The following is a 21,750-nucleotide window of genomic DNA, read 5'->3' on the forward strand; positions in this document are numbered from 1 at the left end:
GGTTTCTGTGAAAGTTTACCCTGGTGTGATGTTTGTGCAATGTCTAGCCTCTTCCTCACTGTTCTTATTGTCCCTTTTCCTGCAGCGGACGTCTCTGACTCGGAGGAGAGTGTGGAGAGCAACAAGTCGTGTCACAACGAGAGAAGCCTCCAGGAGCGTCTGGAGATCATCACCAGCGAGGGACTTCTGGGAACAGTCAAGATCTTCCTGGACTGGCTGAGAACCAACACGGACATCATCATTATGTGCGCTCAGGTAGACCTCATGGCTGCTGTGCGGCTGCTACCACAGGAGGCCACTATTCCATTAACCACCACAGGAGGCCACTATCCCATTAACCACCACAGGAGACCACTATTCCATTAACCACCACAGGAGACCACTATTCCATTAACCACCACAGGAGGCCCCCCTATTCCATTAACCACCACAGGAGGCCACTATTCCATTAACCACCACACCAGGCCCCCCTATTCCATTAACCACCACACCAGGCCCCCCTATTCCATTAACCACCACACCAGGCCCCCCTATTCCATTAACCACCACACCAGGCACTCTATTCCATTAACCACCAAACTGCGCCCCTATGGAGAGGGAAGGCCCTGAATCTCATTGAGCCTTCCCCATCCTCTCTCTCTCTGTCTAGTCCAACCCTGCCCCACCCCCATCCCCTGATGAATTTATTCGACCAGCCTGTCAAATACGCATTCCGGAGTCATCGTGAAGGCTTTGGAAATATTTGTATAGACAAAGCACAGCTTAATTTTTAAAGAGTCCCTGAAATGTAACATAAATATATTGTTTTTGACCATATATGGCCATATTATAAGACAGCAGAGCCTCTTGGTTTACATTGGAGTGCAGCAAAGGCCTGCCTTCGTACTGCTTGTCTACATCCCCTGACTCTTAACCCTCCCCCCCCCCCCTATCTTGTTAACTCCTGTATTGCCTATCATCTTACTTGCTAATCTGGGACAGAAAATTGTATCAATGCCAGATTTGATACCCTTTAACCTATGTCATTTTAAGAAGTTTTACTTTTTAAAGAAACAATTGATTTGACCTTTTTCCCTTTGAGTATGTATGCCAAGTGAGGAGAACCAAATGTTTATGTAGATGTCTCTGAAAGTGGACAACCTTGATGATGAAATATTTTTGAAAGATTCCTGAATGCGCATCAAACTGATGAATGGTCAGGGGCCCTTTCTGAGTAATATAGTGCCTGTAGCAAACACTGAAATTGTGCTCCCGCCTGGTCAGACACCCTGGTCCCATATTAACACTTTCTTTTCTTGCATATGTGTTATTGTCCTCAAGTAGTCACATGCCCACAAAATATTAATTAGTCACAAGCATCCAGATAAAATAATAAAGTATAACTAAAGTAAGTAGCCAGTATAGGTAGTGAAAGGCATCCCCCTGTATAACTGTACAGTACGAGGGAGGAGGAGGTAGGCATTGATCCTGTGGCAGGAACCATGCCTGCACCCCTCTAGATACGCACTGACAGAAGCGACAGGCTTTGGACTAGCCCATCTTTTCTTGGGGGGATTCTCAGCAAGGCATTTATTCTTTATAAAGACAATGATGCTTGCCAGCTTCCCTGCTCGCTACAGTTTTTTGGCAGTTGGACAGAGCAACTGCCATTCAATAAGTGCTTTTGAAAATAAATAAATCCCTGAGAATCCCGTATAAATAGATGGACTAGTCCATAACATGTCGCTTCTGTTAGATTTCTACTACCTACTGTAAGTGACAGCAACAAAGGAGAAAAGTAATTTATGGCTCATTTTACTCTGGAAAAAACTTACTTCTTATTTCTATATGTTTGCACATATTATAAATTTTACAATTTTTCGCCATAGTGCCCCTTTAAGGATTTTCTTTTTTCACTGACCCTCTCATTGTTCTCCTGCAGAGTTCGCAGAGTTTATGGAACCGCTTGTCAGTTCTTCTAAACCTTTTGCCGTCCGCATCCAAAATCCAGGAATCTGGTAAGGAGAGCTCCCCAGTAATGCTGTGTCCTATCTGTATAACATGTCTGGATTGTCCACACAGGAATTACCGTATATACCTAGAACATTAGAAATACTAATAACTACCAGCTTGCCTTCCAGTGTAAAGGGGGACTGTAGTGAAAATATTATTAATTTTATTATTTGTATTTATAAAGCGCCAACATATTATTCAGCACTGCACAATAGATAAATGGGTTAAAGGGACACTTAAGTCATCCCAAAAAAATGAGTTTTACTCACCTGGGGCTTCCAATAGCCCCCTGCAGCTGTCCAGTGCCCTCGCAGCCTCGCTCCGATCCTCCTGTCCCCGCCGGCGGCTACTTCCGGTTTCGGGGACAGGCTGGGAACGCGAGTGATTCTTCGTGGCCCCGACCACAATAGCGCCCTGTATGCTGCTATAGCATATATCATATACCATAGAACAGCATACAGGGCACTATTGCGGCCGGGAACGCGAAGAATCACTCGCGTTCCCAGCCTGTCGGCTCCTGAAGCCCCAGGTGAGTAAAAGTCATTTTGTTTGATTACTTAAGTGACCCTTTAACCTCTTGCCGACCGCTTAACGCAGGATGGTGGCAGCAAAGAGGCTCTGTTGTTCCTCAGCGATGCCATATATGTCATCTTGCGAGGAGCGAAAATTGATACGAGCCCGCACGAGCATGCTCTCTCGTCACTGCACGCAGAGGAACCCAGCCATCAGCCTGTCAGCCAGCGATTGGCGCTGGCAGGCTGTTTATTTAGGTAAATATTTATATAGCGCTGACCTCTTCCTTTTCTGCAGCGCTGTTGTTTTGTCACTAACTGTCCCTCAGAGGGGCTCAAAATCCAATCCCTACAATAGTCATATGTCTATGTATGTGTAGTGTATGTGTCTTAGTTTAGGGCCAATTAACTGATCTGTATATTTTTTTTATTTTTTTTTTATATATAAAATAATAAAATGTTGGGCCTTTTTAAACAAAATAATAAAAACTACTGATGGCAACAACAGCAATCAAATACCTTCAAAAGAAAGCTCTATTTTGTGAGAAGAAAGGGCAAAAAAATTAATTTGGGTGCTAAATTGTATGACCAAGCAATAAACCATTAAAGTTGTGAAGTGCCAAATTGTAAAAAAAATGGCCTGGCCATTGGGGGGTATAAACCTGTGGGGCTCAAGTGGTTAACATACAAGGTAGGACATACAAAGAGCTCCCAACAAAACAAGATCATGCAAATTGTTTGGTAACAGTAGTTCAGTATCTTTGGTCAAAATAGAAACTGTTCTAGTCCGCAAGAGGGGTGACAGATGGTGAGATTGCATAATCAAGCTGGAAACACTAGGGGGAGGGCCCTGTCTGCGAACACGCTGAAACCAGCGCAGGAGATTTGGGCGCAGCCGGTGCCACCATAGGCCGTAATAGGAATTATGGCTATAGCAGGCACAGGGAGTATCTTCAGCGCCATCGGGACTGGAGTTACTTTTAAAACCTAATAATTCGGCTTCCAGCAATTGCTGGAAGCCGAATTATTTCATTCCCCACCATCCATGGCGGCCTGGAGGGGGAATAGTATTTAAAGTGAACCTCCAGACTAAAAATAGACTCAACAGCACTGAAAAGGCCTGGTGTTTCTTTAACACTTTCACAGCATCAGAACTTTGTTTCTCTTATACAAGCCTCATTTTTAGCTGCACAGAAAAAAACTGCCCGGGCATTTTTCCCCTGATGCTGTGCAAAGCATGATGGGATTTTTTTTTTTTTTACATTTTTGAATTTGACATTTGAAGCCTAGCACATGCAGCTGGGAGGGGTGATCAGGACACAGGATAGCTGGAACTGTGTCTCATGCTCCCCGTCACCTCCTTTCAACCAAAAAGATGGCTGCCCCCATGACAAAGATGGCAGCCCCCATGAAACACAAACATTTTCCAGTTCTTTTAAATTAGGGTGGGTAAGAGATTATATTACCTATCTATTCTAATTAACATAACTAATGTAACTTAATGACAGTATGTTTGTTTAGGCTGAAGTTCCCCTTTAACATCGCTGGGACTTGTGCAGCAGCAGGATCAGCCATATACCGGCTGTGTCCTGCGCCCAAGTCTCCCGCGCCGATTCCTCTCGTACGCCCTGCCTGAGGCTGTAATGAATAGAATTGTTGAGGACAATACAGGATTATTTGGGGGTTGAAGTTGACTTTTTTTTTTTTTTTTTTTGGAATATATAATGGTGTCTTATTATTTTAATCCTTGTACACACCGTCATTACACACCAGGCCCTTTGTGTCTTGTTGCTGTAATGCCTAATACACAGGGTATGATTTTTCTGTGCGACAGATGGATCCGATTAAAATCAGTCATGTCCGATATTGCTCCCGATCGTTTCCGCGCTCAATTTCTCATAGCAGTGAATGGAAAAAGATAAGAAAAACCATTGAAGATAAGAGAATCGAGTGCAGAATCGTGCAGGAAAAACAATCGGGTTGCAAAATCGCACTGAAAATCTTACCGCGTGTAACCAGCATAACATAGCTGTAAATAACTGGATGTTTTAGACAAGCAAGGAACATGTATATCATGCTTTTCTCTAGGCGAACACAAAGCGCCAGAGCTGCAGCCACTAGTGTGCACTCCACAGGCAACCAGGTCTAGTAGGGAGCCTTGCCCAGAGACTCCTTACTGTTTTACATACTGGTTTGAGCCAGGATTCGAACCCTTGTCAAGCGGCTCAAATCCCACATGAAAGGCAGCAGCCTTACCAGTACGCTGTCCAGGTTTAGTGTTGTAGTTCAGGCTGTACTTCCCTCTCTCTTGTCAGGAGTGTCCCTGTGCAGCGAGTTGCAAAGCTTGCTGCAGTGCGCAGAGCAGGCAGACGTGACGCAACACCTGCTGCTGCCAGAAGATGCCGCTCTCCGGAATCTGCCTCCCCTGAAGGCCGCACACCGCAAGTTCAACTTCGAGAAGGAAAGACCCGATCTCTCTGTCCTGGAAGAGGTAACTCATCGCTCTGCAGCTGTTCAGCCTCTGACTCTGTGAAACTGTACTATTAATAGTGGCAATTTCCTTGAATCGTATAATGATACAAATTACACGGCCAAGCGAGGGAACTGCAAAAGTTAGAACTGGGGGTCAAGAAGAGGTTAAAGGGAACCTGAGTTACAGATTACCCAGCAAGCTCATGGTGAACCAAAACTCCAAGGAGTGTGTAAGGGGCAATAAAGGACCAAAAAGCCCTCTTACTAAAATGCTATGGAAAACAAGTTTGCCTTCTTAACCACTTAAAGGGAACCAGAGACGAAGCACCCTTATGTATTTTACCATATATATCAATGGGAACGTGACAGTAAACACCTACTCTTCTCTCGGTTTCATCCTTCTCTGCTAAATCTGCCTGTTATCAGCCCTGATAAGAATCCCCGACTGAGCATGCAGTCTAGCTTTTCCCGGAATGATTATAGCGGAGTTAGTCTTCTGTGATGTCTTTTCAAGCCCAAGTCTGCCCCCTTGTGGCTCCGCTTCCTGCTATTTTTCCTCGAAGCAGCAAATCCGAGCCACAAGGGGGCAGGCTTGGGCTTGAAAAGACACCAGAGAAGACAGACTCAGCTGTAATCATTCTGGGAAAAGCTAGACTGAATGCTCAGTCGGGGATTCTTATCAGGGCTGATAACAGGCAGATTTAGCAGAGAAGAAGGTAACAGAGAGCAGGGTAGGTGTTTACTGTCATGTTCCCATTGATATATATGGTAAAATACATGAGGAAGCTTGGACTCTGGTTCTCTTTAAGTACCAGCGGTCTCTGCCCCCTTAAGGAACAGAGACCGCTGGTACCTGAAAAGGACGAATCACCGCACATACCCGCCGCACACCGGGAACCACAGGCCACCCATTCTGCTCTCTCTATGATAGCAGAGTTCCTGTGAGCCGGTGAGGAGTTTCTTTCATTGGCTCCTGACCCTGTCTATCAATGTAAGCCAGTGGGAGTTGCTTACATTGATAGACAGGATCAGGAGCCAATGAAATAATTTCCTAACCTGCTCACAGGGCTCTGTCGTCATAGAGACGAGTGAGCTGCGGCGGGGAGATTACAGTGAGATCAGTGGGAGCGACGAGAACACGCGGCGGTGATGTGAAATCTACACCCTGCCAGCCACATCCACATCAAAATAGGGTGTAGATTTCAAATGGCACTTTCCAGAACTGGTTAAAACAGAAGGTATTTGTGATAATTCAGGTTGGAGTGAGCATACGAGGTCTCCCACGATGCATCACTGCTGAGTATGCAAATCATCCCTTTGTTGTCCCTGTAAGCTAAATACACCTCCAGATCCATTGGAATGCAATGATGTGTCAGAACCTGAGGTGTGTGGGGTATGGAGGCTGTCATATTTATTTCCTGACACAGGCGGCTGTCTGCTTGATCCTCTGTCTCTCTAATACAGAACAAGCCTGCAGATCAGGTGCTGTGACCACATTTGCTGCATGTTTATTTCTGGGACACGACTGATGCCAGATCAGCAGGGCTGCCAGCCCATTAATATTGTATAAAAGGAAATGAATATGGCAGCCTCCATATCCCTCTTACATTGGGTTCCCTTTAACGTTAAGGAAAGAGGGGTGGATAGGATGAGACATCAGAAGAGCATTAACACTTTCCAATCCCATTTCTGGGTCACCCACTCCAGCACTTACTATTTTACTGTATGATTTATCGCTGTACTTGGCAGTTCGGCTGGAGTTTGGATTTATAACGAACGCTGGGTGTGTTCTCTATGCAGCGAGGCAGGGGTGTGTGATGTGCAGGACTGGCTGGGCGGGGGTGGCAGATAATTTGGCTTCTGTATGATGTAGCGTTGTATTTGGCGGTTTGGGTTTATCATTAATGCTGGGTGTTCTCTCTTTGCAGTCCGTCGTGCGCAGCTGGTACATCCGCAGCTTCGGCCACTTCCTGACTCGCCTCCAAGGGAACGTCCTGCAGTTCAACCCGGAGCTGGGAATGTTTACCAGCATCGCTGAGTCCCAGCAGGACAACATCCTCCACCAGGCGCAGGCCCAGTTCCGCATGGTGCGTATCTCTGCTGCCGGATGCCTGTCTGTGGGGCGCTTCCTGCCTGGCCGGGGATGATGATGCTGGGAGGGGAGGAATAGGCGTGGCGGTTGCCGGACCTCATGCTTCCAGTCACCAGATTATGACAAGCCTTATTCCAAGCGCTTACCCCTGTTCTCATGTACGAGGAGAGATTACTGCAGAGTCTTCCTATGGGAGAATGCGGTGTTACTATTTCAGTCTGCAGTAATGATTTGAGCAGTGGGAAAAGTGAAGCAGCTTTTTAGACATGCCTAGAGTCCCACGCATACACTGGATTTAAAGAGGCCCTGTAGTGAAAATAACATGAACACATATTTTTTTTTCAATATTTATTTATAGATTTAGTCAGTGTTTGCCCATTGTAAAATCTTTCCTCTTCCTGATTTACATTCTGAAATGTATCACAGGTGGTGACATCTTTAGTCCTGCCAGGAATGTCCGTTTACTGGGAGTTCTATGCATAAAGGGAGATACTGCTTGCTTGGCAGTTGGAAAAAGCTGTTATTTCCCACAATGCAACAAGGTTCACAGACCGCAAACCATCAGGGCCATGGTCATGACATCACATTGTGGGAGGGGTTTCACCACAATATCAGCCACACAGACCCTCTGATGGTCAATTTGAGAACAGGTGAGGATTTCTTGTGTGAAAGGGGGTATCAGCTACTGATTGGGACAGTGATCTGCAAACTTGGCTCTCCAGCTGTTAAGGAACTACAAGTCCCACAATGCATTTGTCTTTATGAATCTTGACTGTGGCTGTCAGACTCCTGCAATGCATTGTGGGGCTTATAGTTCCTTAACAGCTGGAGAGCCAAGTTTGCAGATCACTGCATTGGGATGAAGTTTAATCCTTGGTTACAGTTTTCTCTTTAGAGATGCCCTGTAGGGACACATAGTAGAATGCAGTAAATTATTCAGGATACCCACTTTTATGGCAATTTTTCTGGTTTCAACATCAGAAACACTTCCTATATCTATATATTGGTATGTAGCCCCGCCCTCCCAGTGATGTCACAGCCTAGGCTATTTAGCTATGTGGAATTCTCCTTGAGCACTCTGGGTCACCAGGCAATGTTTTTACAGGAAAATAAAAATGGGCATCCTGAATTGACTGCATGCTACTATATGCCATTAGAGTGCCTTAAAGTGAACCAGAGACGAAGCACCTTTGTGTATTTTACCATATATATCAGTGGGAACATTAGATAAAACATCTACCCTGATCTCTGTTTCATCCTCACTGCTCAGCCTGCTTGTTATCAGCCCTGAGAAAATCCCCGACTGAGCATTCAGTCTGGCTTTGCTCAGGAATCATTATAGCTGAGTCATTATAGCAGATCCAGCAGGGGGCAGGTTTGGGCTTGAAAAGACATCAGAGAAGACAGACTTAGCTGTAATGATTCCTGAGCAAAGCCAGACTGCTCAGTCAGGGATTTTATCAGGGCTGATTAGAAGCAGGCTGAGCAGTGAAGAATGAAACAGAGAGCAGGGTAGGTGTTTTCTGTGATGTTCCCACTGATATATATGGTAAAATACAAGAGGGTGCTTAGTCTCTGGTTCACTTTATACTGTAAGACTTCAGTGTTTTGTAGTACTTGTGATAATCAACCTTCTGTAACCTCTAAGCGCTACTTTTAACTAGCACCTGGCTGTCGGAGCATCTACAGACCACCAAGGGTTCATTGTGTGACTAATAAATGTTCAAGGGGTGGGGCTGAGGTCAGAAGGGGCGGGTCTTACGTTCAGGCTGCTGTCCATTCTGATGAGAAACATGTGGTTTCTGCATTTGATGGTGGAAAGATGTGACGGCTCTCGCGTTCTGTATCTCCTCAGGCCCAGGAAGAAGCTCGCCGGAACCGACTCATGAGGGACATGGCTCAACTCAGGCTCCAGGTATGCCTCCAGTACAGTGACCCCTTGCTTATCTCTGCCTTTTAATGTTATCACATTACTTTCACTGGTCTGACGCATACACCCCTTCTCCATGAATCATGAGGGGAGGGGGGAATCTCTCGCTCTACATCTGTTAACCCTCTGTTAACACAGATGACAGGTCTCACTAGCTTAACCTCCTCCAGCTCGGGGTAACCTGCGCAGGAGGATTTCTCAGGCCCCGCTGGGCCGATTTTCACAATTTTTTTTTTTTTATTGCACGAGGCTAGCACTTTGCTAGCTGCGTGCATATTTCGATCGCCGCCGATTCGCCGCTTCTGAACGGGATTTCCTGCTTTCAGAGAGCGCCGGCGGTCAAGTTAGGTAGGGGGATGCCGCTTGTCAGCGGCTATCATGTAGCGAGCCCTGGGCTCGCTACATGGTTTAAAAAAAACAAACATTAAAGTGCTGCGCCGACACCGATCGTACGTTGTGAACGACGAACAAACTTTTAATTGACGAAAGAACGACCCAAGTAAAGTTAGCTTTTAAAGGTGTGTAGCGATCTGATCGTTAGAACGAATGTTACATCACGTAAAGCAACTATTGCGCTTGCGCATAAAAATGAAAAGTTCCATGGAGAAATAGCGAAATGCGCATGTCAAGCCTAGTACGAACGACCGTTCCCAACGATGTACTACTTTTGCAAACTATGGTCGTTGGAAAAAATCCGCCAAGCTAGATCGTTCGTTTTTAACGATCTAGCTCATCCGTTGTTAGACTTAATGGTCGTTGGCTGCTTTTTTTTTAAACGATCGTCGTTTGAAATGATCGGGGAACGATCGTTTCAAACGACTATAGTCGCATGTGTGTACGCACCTTCATGCAGCTGTAGTTTTGTCTCCCTGAATGAGCTGTTCAGCCTTTGAGGGTTGGCTGTCTGAGGAGAATAATGCATTGACCTGCGCACAGCTAGCAGGCTGAAATGCATCTATCTGCAGCATAAATAAACATTCGTGTGTGTGTGTGTGTGTGTGTGTGTGTGTGTGTTTTTTTCTTTATTGTAGTCTGTGAAAAACAAAATGCTTACACAGCTACTTGGACATAATTTGGACATTGTAATTTAACAACACTTGGTTTTTGATAGTTGCCCTTTAAATTTGCATGCTAGCCAGATAAATTGGCATCTCAGTGACGGTCCCCAGTGACAGATCTACACAAACAGCAGCTGTATATACAGAGGGACTTTTGGAAGATTTGCCATTCATAAAGCTGATCTGACTTGTCTGTTTGCGGTTTTACTCTAATCCAAAAATAGCATCTTATAAATAGCCCAGACTAGTATTTCCATCAATCTCCTTTCCTTTACAACACATTATATAGCTGCCTTCAACATATTCTAGTGTTTCAATCAACCACTATATCTGATAACGAATGCTGCCCCCCTTGTTTATTCACTTACTATGCTCTGCTCATGCCACTTGCTATTTTTGTCAGGATTTGGTGGAAATGATCATTTTGATATGGTGCTTAATGTAACTACTGATGGAAAGTGACTTTGGCACACACAAACGTGATTTAGGCCTCATTCACAACTATACCCACTGCCGTGCACATTTCAGCAGCACATATGGTAGGAACGTCAGAAGTAGGTTAGGGTTAATAAATTGCTTCCGACAATTTTTTTTTTCTTTGTGTTTATTTGTAGTTGAGGGCTATGAAATGCTGAGTTGAATGCAGTTTTTCTGCAAAGATATGCAGCGTGGAAATGGACCAGTACAATTCAGAAGCTGCTGCATTTTATTAGTGCACGTCTGAGCTGCATACTTTTGCAAAGAATCAGCATAAACTTGAATTGTTGGGGTGCCATTGACTGTTACTAGATATTTGTAACCATATGCGTCATTATGGGTGTTCTTGCGTGGAGTGGTTTTGCTATGAGTTATGGCTCTTATTATTCTCAGTAACGTTGACTACATAATATTCGCACTAATTTGGATTATTGGTGGGATGCTTATTTGATTGGAATTTTCACATCCACTTCCACAGTCATCTGTGGTGCTAACTTATTTATTTTCTTTCTTGATTGCTTGCAGTTGGAGGTATCACAGCTAGAGGGCACACTTCAGCAGCCTAAATCACAGTCCGCCATGTCTCCATACCTTATTCCAGACACTCAGGCCCTCTGCCAACATCTGGGAATCATCCGGCAGCTGGCAAACAGCGGGCGCTTCATCATCATCATCCCACAAACTGGTAAGAGGAATGGTGAACTTCCATGTTTAACGTAGAACTAAATATTCCCGGCAGATGCCTGCAAAATGCAATGTGCAGTACTGTATACTCTGTAATGTGCTGCAGGAGATTTCAGTGCCATATAAATAATAATAATAATAATAGGGTAGGACATTAGGCTATGACTATGGTAGGATTAGATTGTGAGCTCCTCTGAGGACAGTCAGTGACATGACTATGTTCTCTGTAATGTGCTGCAGAAGATGTCAGTGCTATATAAATACATAATAATATGGTAGGACATTACACTAGGACTATGGTAGGATTAGACTGTGAGCTCCTCTGAGGACAGTCAGTGACATGACTATGTACTCTGTAATGTGCTGCAGGAGATGTCAGTGCTATATAAATACATATTACAGTACCCTTTTTTTGTCTTTTAGAAATGTTTTGCATCCTTTACCGATACTTATGGTGGTGGTTTTTTTTTTTTCATTTGTATAGTACTTCAATAAACATTTCTATAAAAAAAAAATCTTGTGATGTCTTCGCAGTAATGGTAGCATGCCATAGACTTGAAAACGGCTGGAGGATTGTAGGAGACGTAGGCGCTAATGTTTACTTCCTGTCCACCTACAGTTATCGATGGGTTAGATTTTCTAAAGAAGGAAAATGCTGGCGCTCGTGACGGGATCCGTTACTTGGAGGCAGAGTTTAAGAAAGGAAATCGGTAAGCTTTGTGTCATTGGAGTCTGTTTTGAGGGGGCGGGGTGTGTTGTGAAGGGGCGGGACTTGTCAGTAACTGGGTCTTTGCTCGCTGCAGGTACATCCGCTGCCAGAAGGAGGCGGGGAAGAGCTTTGAGCGGACGAAGCTGAAGCGGCAGGATGTTGACGCCTGGTAAGACAACGGTTTCCCTGGATCTTTCTATTTCAGCCTCTTGCCGAGCTCTGTTCTTATAGAATATGATGAAAATCTCGCCCATCTTTGGATACCCGGCTTGCACGCTGCCTTGTACATTGTTTATTCTCTATCCTTTAGCTGTTGAGGGCAGAGCTCTCTCCCTTTTGCTTCTTGCCATTGCTGTGCCTTTTGTTAGACACGATATATTAGTCAATGTGACATTCATGCTACCACTGAAGCAGGTAATTTGGCCTCTGAAGGCTCCTGGGAAGTTTTTGTATGCTGCCATATGTGCCCATATGTCTAATTGGAGATTTCAAGCCCGCTATTTGTACCCGCAGTTTGTATAACCGGCAGCCCTAGTGCCCGCTATTTAACTTGTGCTTGCTAATCGCAGCAATTAACATGGTCGGCGCCTTTCAGCGCCTGATAAAAATGGCGTGCTGCACGGCGGCGTTACTATCTCTGGGGATTGTGATAGGAATCAATTAGGGTTAGGCATCGGTTGGGGGTGGTCAGTTAAAGTGAGGCATTGACTGTGGGGTCGGTTAGGTATTGGTTGGAGAGGTGGCGTTAGGGCATCAGTTGGGGGGGTTGGTTAGTGTTAGGCATCAGTTGGGCGGTTGGTTAGGGCTAGGCATCAGTTGGGGGGGTCGGGTAGGTATTGGTTGGAGAGGTGGCATTGGTTAGGCGTCAGTTGCAGATGTTGGTTAGAGTTACACAGGGTAAAGCACGTCTGGGGAGGCACCCAAAAATAATAGTATTATGGGGATGAACACATTCTAATAAAAGGCGATCTCATACCTCCAATGAAGACTCACGTTGGTGAAAAAAAGTCTTTATTTAAAAGAAAAACGGTTATACTGTAGACAACGCGTTTCACGGGACTCAGCCCGCTTCCTCAGGTCAATACAAACCGATAACCTTAACTACAAGCCGTGTGGTGCGAGGGCGCCTTAGAAAAACTGGTTAGTTAAGTTATTGGTTAGAGTTAGGCATCAGTTTGGGGGGATCGGCTAGGGTTAGGCATCAGTTGGTGTGTGTGTGGGGGGGCGGTGGTTAAGGTTAGGCATTGGTTTTGGAGAGTCGCGTTAAGTATTGGTTGAAGAGGGGGGGACAGTTAGGGCTAGGCGTTGGTGACGGTGTCATGGATGTAGGGTAGAGACCTCCTCTCTTACTCTGCTGTGCCCACTGAATGTATATACTAACAGATAGTGAGGCAGTGTTCTGATTATACCTCGCTCTGCTCCTTCCAGGCACCTCTATAAGATTCTGGATAGCTGCAAGCAGCTGACAGTGTCACAGGGCAGCAATGAGGAGGAGACTGCGGGAATGGTCACCATTATAACCGGCTTCCAGTTTGAGGACCCAGAATGTTTCTCCTCTGCCATGCAGGTGCGTAAGATCCCTGAGCCGTATGTACTGTGTGTATGGAGCAAATTATACTGTTGGGTCCATATATACTTTGTTTCTAGTTTTGGTTCTGTACATTACCACAATGAATTTTTCATGAAACAACTCAGATGCAATTGAAGTGGAGACTTTCAACTTTAATTCAGTGTGGTGAACTAAACAATTGCATAAAAAAGTGAGGCAACTAAAGCATTTTTTGTAACGCAATCCCTTCATTTCAGAAGCTCAAAAGTAATTAGACAATTGACTCGAAGGCTATTTCATGGGCAGGTGTGGGCAAGTCCATCACTATGTCATTATCAGTTAAGCAGATAAAAGGTCTGGGGTTGGTTTGAGGCGTGGTGCTTGCATGTGGAAGCTTTTGCGACAAGATTTTGCTCCGGGCACACTCTGCTCATCATACACGCGCACCACGCGGTTGCCTAGTAACATGGCCACGTGTATGTTCCCTGACGCCATACGCGCGTGTTACTAGGCAACCTCATGGGGTGTGCGTGTATGGAGAGTGAGTGAAGTGCGCGCGGAGCCTGCGGGGACAAGTGCAGGTGCCATGAGACCAACTGTGGGAATAAAATGTCGCATTGTCGGTCGGCATGCATTTGGCGACACCGATTTTCATTAGACTATAATTGAATCGGATGGTCGATCGGCCGCCAAGTCACCTGATGTATGGCTACCTTAACTAACTTAATCCCCCCTTCCTTTGAAGAGTTTACACAATTACCTTCTGGCTTACTTAAAGTGGACCAGAGACAAAGCACCCTCATGTATTTTACCATATAGATCAGTGGGAACATTAGAGAAAACACTTACCATGCTCTCTGTTTCATTCTTCACTGTTCAGCTTGCTTCTTATCAGCCCTGATAAAATCCCCGACTAAGCATTCAGTCTGGCTTTGCTCAGGAATCATCATAGCTGAGTCTGTCTTCTCTGATGTCTTTTCAAGCCCAAGCCTGCCCCCTTCCGGCTTTGCTATAATGACTGAGCTATAATGATTCCTGAGCAAAGCCAGTCTGAATGCTCAGTTGGGGATTTTATCAGGGCTGATAACAAGCAGGCTAAGCAATGAAGTATGAAACAGAGCAGGGTAGGCATTTTCTCTAATGTTCCCACTGATATCTATGGTAAAATACATGAGTGCTTCGTCCTGTAGATACTCTTTTTGATGCGGTGCTAAGGCAGTAACCTGCTGTAGGCTAGTCACGTTGATAAATCCCCGTTGTAACGTTGTTTTGTGTTGTCTCAGTCTGCCCTGCAGGCCGCCACAAGCTCCAATATCGAGATCAAGAACATCCTAGATTTCTACAAGCAGTGGAAGGAGATGGGTTGAAGGTCCAGAGGTGTGAAAGGTGATGGCAATTTGTGAAAGAAATCCAAACACGACCTTTACACTTCCTCCTGAGCCGACACGGCGTTCCAAATGGTGACTATTTGGGAAAAAAAACCTAAAAATGCAACCAAACGGCAAAAGATCTTAACCAGCAAGCTTGGAATCTAAAGTAACATCATTTTTTGATATGTCTTGCACAAAACGGAGCTGCCGGCATCTCTGAGGGATGGTGGCAGATCTGCAGTCTCGGGTAACAGAAGCATGTCCATCCGAGGTTGGAAGAGGAAGTTCGGTGTCCATCTCCTGCTGTGTGAGCTTGGTGTTTGTCATGTGGCCTCGTGGTCTCAGACTTCCATCTTCCAGGCTTCTGGCTGATCTGACCGGACCGTGACCAGATTCTTTTCTCTTGTGTAGTGTGGTGATCGGACAGCGTCCTACTTTCCCGAACCCTCCACCCTGCTTGTTCCCAGATCCTTCCTCACCCTTCCCTCCCCTCATCCTGTATCCTCCCATCCGAATACCCAGCATCTCGCTACCCACGCCTCCCGCTATCCCAAATGCCCTGGTTTCTCTACTTTATGTTCATGTCGAATGATTTTCCCACCGAGCGGAATAAAATAAAGAAAACCAGAGCTTTTATCTTACATGAGTGGAGAAATGAGATGTTTTTATGAAGTGGTGTCCGGGGTGGGAATATATTAACCCTTAAAGGGAACCTTAACTGAGAGTGATATGGATGTTTCCTGTTAAACAATACCAGTTGCCTGGCAGTCCTGCTGATCTCTTTGGCTGTAGTAGTGGCTGAATCACACCCTGAAACAAGCATGCAGCTAATCCAGTCTGACTTCAGTCAGAGCACCTGATCTGCATGCTTGTTCCGGGGCTGTGGCTAAAAGTATTAGAGACACAGGATCAGCAGGTGATTCAGGCAACTGGTATTATTTTAAAAGGAAAAATCCATAGCCTTCTCAGTTTAGGTTCCCTTTAAAGAGAACCTGAGTCCAAAAATGATTTTTAAAAAAAAGATACTTGCCTAAGGAGAGGGAAACCTCCTGGACCATCCATGCTGCCCTCTGGTCCTCTGCCCGGGACCCTCCAGCTGATTGTGGCTGCGCTTTTTTCTGGCACGGCCATGCCTGGGTAGTAGCATGGATCCGCTCATGCATGATCAACTCTGGCTTACTGCGCAGATGCAGCCGTACTTGGTGTTTTGCCCCAAAACACAGGGTTTTTAAACCCTGCTACAAAGCGCAAACTACTTATAGTAGGTTAAAAAGAAATATAGGCAAAACTGAATAATTCAAACAATAATAGTATGCATTGTTCTATAATTCTATTGTAAATGTATCTTTAAAGAGAACCAGAGATGAAGCACCCTCTTGTATTTTACCTTATAAATCAGTGGGAACATGACAGTAAACACCTAATCTGCCCTTTGTTTCATTGTTCTCTGTGTAATCTGACTGTTATCACGTCTGATAAGAATCCTCGACTGAGAAGTCAGGCTGCTCCGTCTAGCTTTGCTACAGAAAGATTATAGCTAAGTATGTATTCTGTGGCGTTATTTCAAGCCCAAGCCTGCCCCCTTGTGGCTTTGCTATAATGACTCAGCTATAATCATTCCCAGCAAAGCCAGATTTAATTGCTCAGTCTGGGATTCTTGTGACTGCTGCTAACAGACACTTTTAGCAGTGAGGGTGAAACAGAGAGCATGGTAAGTGTTTTCTCTAATGTTCTTACTGATATATATGGTAAAATACACAAGGGTGCTTCCTCTCTGGTTCCCTTTAAGACATTATTTGCAAAATCATGGCTACTTTCCCATCAGGATGTTGCGTTTGATGCGACGTTAAGGTCGCACAACATGCCCCTAACGCAACGCATTGTGCACTATAACTTGGTTATAGTGCATTTTTTAGCCCTGAATTTGGTGCGCCGTTTTCGTCGCACAGTGATGGAACGAAAACGGCGCATGCGTTACATATAAAAAAAAAAAAAAAATACTGAGCATGTGCAACACAAGTAACGCAGCAGATTCATTGCTAAACGCACAGCATGCAGCACTTTCTAATAACGCCTCAAGTTACACACAACGCAACATGTGCACTGTGAATGTCCCACAGACTTAGTATTGCTGTGCGTTAGTCTGCATTATAACATCGCACTGTGAAAGAAGCCTAAGTGTTAGTAATTATGAGTAAGCTTAAACATTCTATACCAAGTGTTGTAGCAATATCACCCAAGGAAGATAAGACTCCGTCAATCCTCTGTAGTGGAAAACACCTGGCGACACAATCCATCCCGTCTGTTGGTCTCGGCAAAGTCCCGGAGTCCAGGTGTTTTCCCAACCCAATTATACTCCCTAAACCATAACACACGCAGGCGCATATACGGTCGCTATTGTAGGCGCGTGATCACAGTATAAATCCATGACATCCGCTTCTGCGCAATACAACACAGCCAAGCATGGACACCTCGTGCTCACTGAATGGGAAAACCATGGCTTACTTACTACGTGTGCGTATCTCATGCACCAATATTTTATGACTACCCACTCAGACTGGCTGTAGCAGGATTCAGGAATGCATTAACATACTTCACTGAACCCAAATAGCATCCAGGACATCTGGAATTGAACTCAGATAATACCCAGGTACTGAACTCCAGTAACTAGAAGCAAAGACATATATGAAAGTGAACACTAAAAGTACATACGACATTCATGTCACTTGTGTATCTCACTTGGGTAAGCACAGTACGGCCATGTTTGTACCTGACAAGGGGCGTGGCCCAGATCTGATTTCCGAAAAGCACTTGTTGGTAATATTTGGTGGGTCCTCTAGAGGCAACAGGGTACTGTAAGACTCCATAGGAAGCCCCATTAGTATCCAGAGGCTTCCATATTCTTAGGCAAGTATGTAATTTTGAATCTGAGGTTCAAGTACACTATAAACGATACCTGATGTGATATACGATGAGATAGATGTGCATGTTGAGTGCCAAAGACACACACAACAGTTTTTCTTCAGTCCGGACCTCGATGGGCTATAGTAATCTTCGCTGAGGAGTAATTGCAGCCATAAACCTCCTTCCTGGCAGAGAACAGCTTTTGAGTGCGGGGATAGATAAACGACAAAAGTGAAAGATTATCAGTCATCTTACTAATATTATAAATGCGAATGTCTGGATGTTTGTTACTCAATCACACAACAATGGATGAACGGATTTGAATGAAATTTGGCACACACATAGTACACTACCTGGCATAACATATAGGATACTTTTTATCCCCATAACCAAAAAGTGGGCGGAGACGAATACAAATTTCACTGGGAAAATGTAAACTGCAGCCATTCTTACACTGTTAATGGCAGGGTTCTGAAACTTTGCACAGTTGGTCATTGGGTGACGGATTAATATTCAGAAAAGTGGGTGGAGCCTACAAAAGCCAATCAAAATTCACCTATTGATTTTCAAGGGGAATATTTAATTGCTGCCATTCTTGCACGGTTAATGGCAGAGGCCTCAAATTAACTAATTAATTAAAAAATGTAATATTTGGGTGTCGTCCTTCTATAGATTGCTAAAGTGTTGATCTATGGTTCCTTATTGCCTTGACCCCACATGAGCTCTGAATGCTAAATGCCAACTGTGAAGTTTGGAAGTAATTTGAGGTACTTTTTTGTGCTGATTTAATAAACTGCCTTGGCTCTGGGTATATTGTACCTCCCTGGTATCCCTGCTCTGGGTAACTCCTAGGAAGAGTATGTGATCAGCAAGCCAGGCCCATGTGTCTCCCCTCCAAGTGAGTTAACCAAGGCCACCCCCCCCCTTGAGCGGGGTGACAGCAGGCAGCCGCTCTCTGTGCAGCAGGAAACTTCTGGTGAAAGTACTCTTGGCCAGGTACGCTTCTGTATTGTGATTTATTTGACATTAACTAAACAAAGCACTTCCACAGAAACAGAGAACAAGCTCTACCGCTGAGTGTCTGAGCAGGACTGGGAGGAGGGTTGTGTCTGGCCTTAAACGTACAGCAGACCTACACTAACAAATTATGAAAGTTGCCTTTGTTGCCTAATTCTAGAAACTGCTGCTTGTTTCACTGTAACGCCGACCTCTTAGGTTCTGTTATTCCCGTCATGCTTCTACAGCAGGCATGACTAGTCTGTATGGCCTCTTCCATGGATGGCGCACATATAGGTCAGTTCTGCCTCCCGGCTGCTGACCACAAGTGCCTTCCGGCTGCGAATACATGCCACCAAATGGCATCGCTTGGTAACACCATGTGACACGGTCAGCAGAAAATAAAGTCTGTTGTCACGTCTGAAGACTGCAACCGCCCTGCTCAGAGGCCACTCCATAGGGGAGGCTGCCTGTCCTTTGCCCGTGCCAAGCAAGCGCCTGGCCGGTGATCAGGCAGGTGAGGTGAATTTACAATCTTCAGCTGTCTGTGGAAAAGAGGCCTAAGCAGGGTCAAGTTTCTGGAGAGGCCACGTAGGCCTGGGCCTTGGGCGGCTACAGCTCCAGGGGGGGGACCTGGTCATGAAGAAGAGGTTGATACATATGAAGGAGGAGGCCGCAAATTGGGAGCAACACATAATAAAGGGAAGTTAATGTCCAAGGGAGCTGTTCATTATCTCCCTGGCGGTATGATTCCTTCCTGATTTTAGGGTCTAAAAAACGGTACAAATTTTTAAAGTGCTTTTAGACCCTAAAAGCAAGAAAAAAAATCCTACCCCCAGAGAGCCTGGAGTAGCCCCTCCACTTACTCACCTTCCTGGGATTCATCGCTGCAGTTCTCCCTCTGTCCTCCAGGTGGCGCTGTATCCCTATAGTGAGATTGCCGGCTGTCCTCATGCCGACAAAAGGCGATCTCACCAGAGGGATCCAGAGCCTCCGAGGACCAGGAGAATGGCTGCCGATGTGTGAGTTCAAACACCCGCTGCACGCTAGACTCTAGACGCTAGACTCTGCACAGACCTGGCGGTTACCACGAGGCTTGGGGTTACCGCTCTGAGCTGTGTTTTTCTGCCCCGAGTCTGACTCGGGGTTACCGCTGACGGGGTTAATGGGATGATGGGATAGGAGGGGTATGATGCTGCACAGAAAGGGAGTCACAACACACTTGGCCTAGGGGGCGGAAAAAGTAAAGATCCGGACTTGGGCTTAAGAGTCAGAACACCTGATCTGCAAGTCTTAAAAGCTGAGATGCTGATAATTCCAAGTTGATGCAATAGTATGTAAATTTAGTGTGTACATTTATGCAGGTTTACAATAGACCGACCAAACCCTCCCGAGCCAAATCCTTTTTTCAAGCTGCATAAATTATTATTTATTATTTATTTGTTGTATTTATAAAGCGCCAACATATTACGCAGCGCTGGACATTAATTTAGGTTACAAACAATATTTAGGGGTGACAAACAGCAATATGACAATACAGGAATACAAGAAAACCAGATCACACAGCACAGTATGAGTACAAGGTAATGCTTAGTCAGTCACTGGATGGGAGCATGGAGTTAGGCAAGTTAGGTTCACTCAAATGCATAGCATGGGTGCACAGTAATAGAGGTGCATGATCAGGTAGGACACAAAAGGAGTGAGGACCCTGCCCAAAGGCTTACAATCTAGAGGGAGAGGTAGGGACACGAGAGGTAGGGGACCAGAGTTCGGCTGTACATATATTTACATAATGCAGCATCAATTTGGATTTAATTCTGTCTCATTGGCCATCTGTTCTAAAAATAATATCGTTTGATTGGGAGTGCTAAAAACAGAGTCTTAGCATGAGTCTCTTTAAAGTGTAACTGCCGGGCATAAAATCAATTCATTTTTATCTGGTGAACAAGTAATAAGGATGCTAACTAGAGATGGCCCAAACGGTTCCAGGCGAACTTTGGGTGGTTCGCAATCGCATGCGAATGCGAACTTTCCCAGAAGTTCGGTTCGCCCCCATAGTGCACCATTAGCGTCAACTTTGACCCTCTACATCACAGTCAGCAGGCCCATTGTAGCCAATCAGGCTACACTATCTCCTGGAGTCACTCCCCCCCCCCTTATATAAGGCAGGCAGCGCCGGCCATTACAGTCACTCATGTCCCTGCAGTAATTAGGGAAGGCTGCTGGCAGACTCTCATAGGGAAAGATTAGTTAGGCTCTTGTTCCTTGCTGATTCTTATTCTTAAAATAGCACCCCACAACAGCTCTTTTGACAGCTAATCTTGTTCTTGTGATCTATTTTTTTCTTCCTCCTCCATCTCCCTTCCTCCTCCTCCCTTGTCTTCCAGGGATTTGTACAATGTCAAAAGCCAGCTCATATACATTGGCCAGGAATTGAACCCAGGTCAGCTGCTTGAAAGGCAGCTATGCTCACCACTATACCACCAACACTACATGCTGAAACTTCTTGGAGCAGACTTACTTCCTCCCTCCCTCCAAAAGACACATACATCCCCATAAAATCATTCAACAGCAACTACATGCACAGTCTCTGTGGTACAATCGGTTAGCGCATTCAGCTGTTAACTGTTAGCTGAAAGGTTGGTGGTTCAAGCCCACCCAGGGACAGCCCAAGAAGTTTAACACCACTTTAAGCTTTAGGTTAGCAGGAGTAGTTGCATAGTGTACAAGATACAGAGGCGCCAAAAGAATAAAAGGTAATTAAATGAACTTAAAAAAAAAACAACTGGTTAAACAGAGGAGGCAGCGGTGGTCTTACCCCCTCCAAACAGACACAGGCAAGGACTGCGATTCAGTCAACAATTTATTCGGAACTCCAAAAAACAATGCAACGCGTTTCACGGGCCATACATCCCGCCTCCTCAGGCAAAATACAGCAGGAGTCACAGCATCTGTATTATATCAGCGAGCTCGGCGCCTCTGCTCGCTGATATAATACAGATGCT

At 45.2% G+C, this 21,750-nt stretch overlaps 1 protein-coding gene across 5 annotated transcripts in view; it reads left to right on the plus strand.

Moving 5' to 3' along the window:
* SMG5 (SMG5 nonsense mediated mRNA decay factor) overlaps positions 1-21,750 on the plus strand; it is a 93,376-nt gene that overhangs the window by 44,114 nt on the left and 27,512 nt on the right. For 4 of the 5 annotated variants that reach the window (XM_068252169.1, XM_068252172.1, XM_068252173.1 and 1 more), the window contains 10 exons: positions 86-255; positions 1,922-1,997; positions 4,820-4,995; positions 6,905-7,063; positions 8,924-8,983; positions 11,059-11,218; positions 11,837-11,927; positions 12,021-12,095; positions 13,355-13,493; positions 14,759-15,486. In XM_068252169.1, the coding sequence (XP_068108270.1) occupies positions 86-255; positions 1,922-1,997; positions 4,820-4,995; positions 6,905-7,063; positions 8,924-8,983; positions 11,059-11,218; positions 11,837-11,927; positions 12,021-12,095; positions 13,355-13,493; positions 14,759-14,842 (1,190 nt within the window). In that variant the 3' untranslated portion in view covers positions 14,843-15,486. Of the gene's footprint in view, positions 1-85; positions 256-1,921; positions 1,998-4,819; positions 4,996-6,904; positions 7,064-8,923; positions 8,984-11,058; positions 11,219-11,836; positions 11,928-12,020; positions 12,096-13,354; positions 13,494-14,758; positions 15,487-21,750 lie in introns of those variants that run through there. The other variant, XM_068252170.1, reaches the window with a different exon arrangement.

The sequence above is a fragment of the Hyperolius riggenbachi genome, chromosome 9, assembly GCF_040937935.1.
Source record: "Hyperolius riggenbachi isolate aHypRig1 chromosome 9, aHypRig1.pri, whole genome shotgun sequence".
Classification (NCBI taxonomy): domain Eukaryota; kingdom Metazoa; phylum Chordata; class Amphibia; order Anura; family Hyperoliidae; genus Hyperolius; species Hyperolius riggenbachi.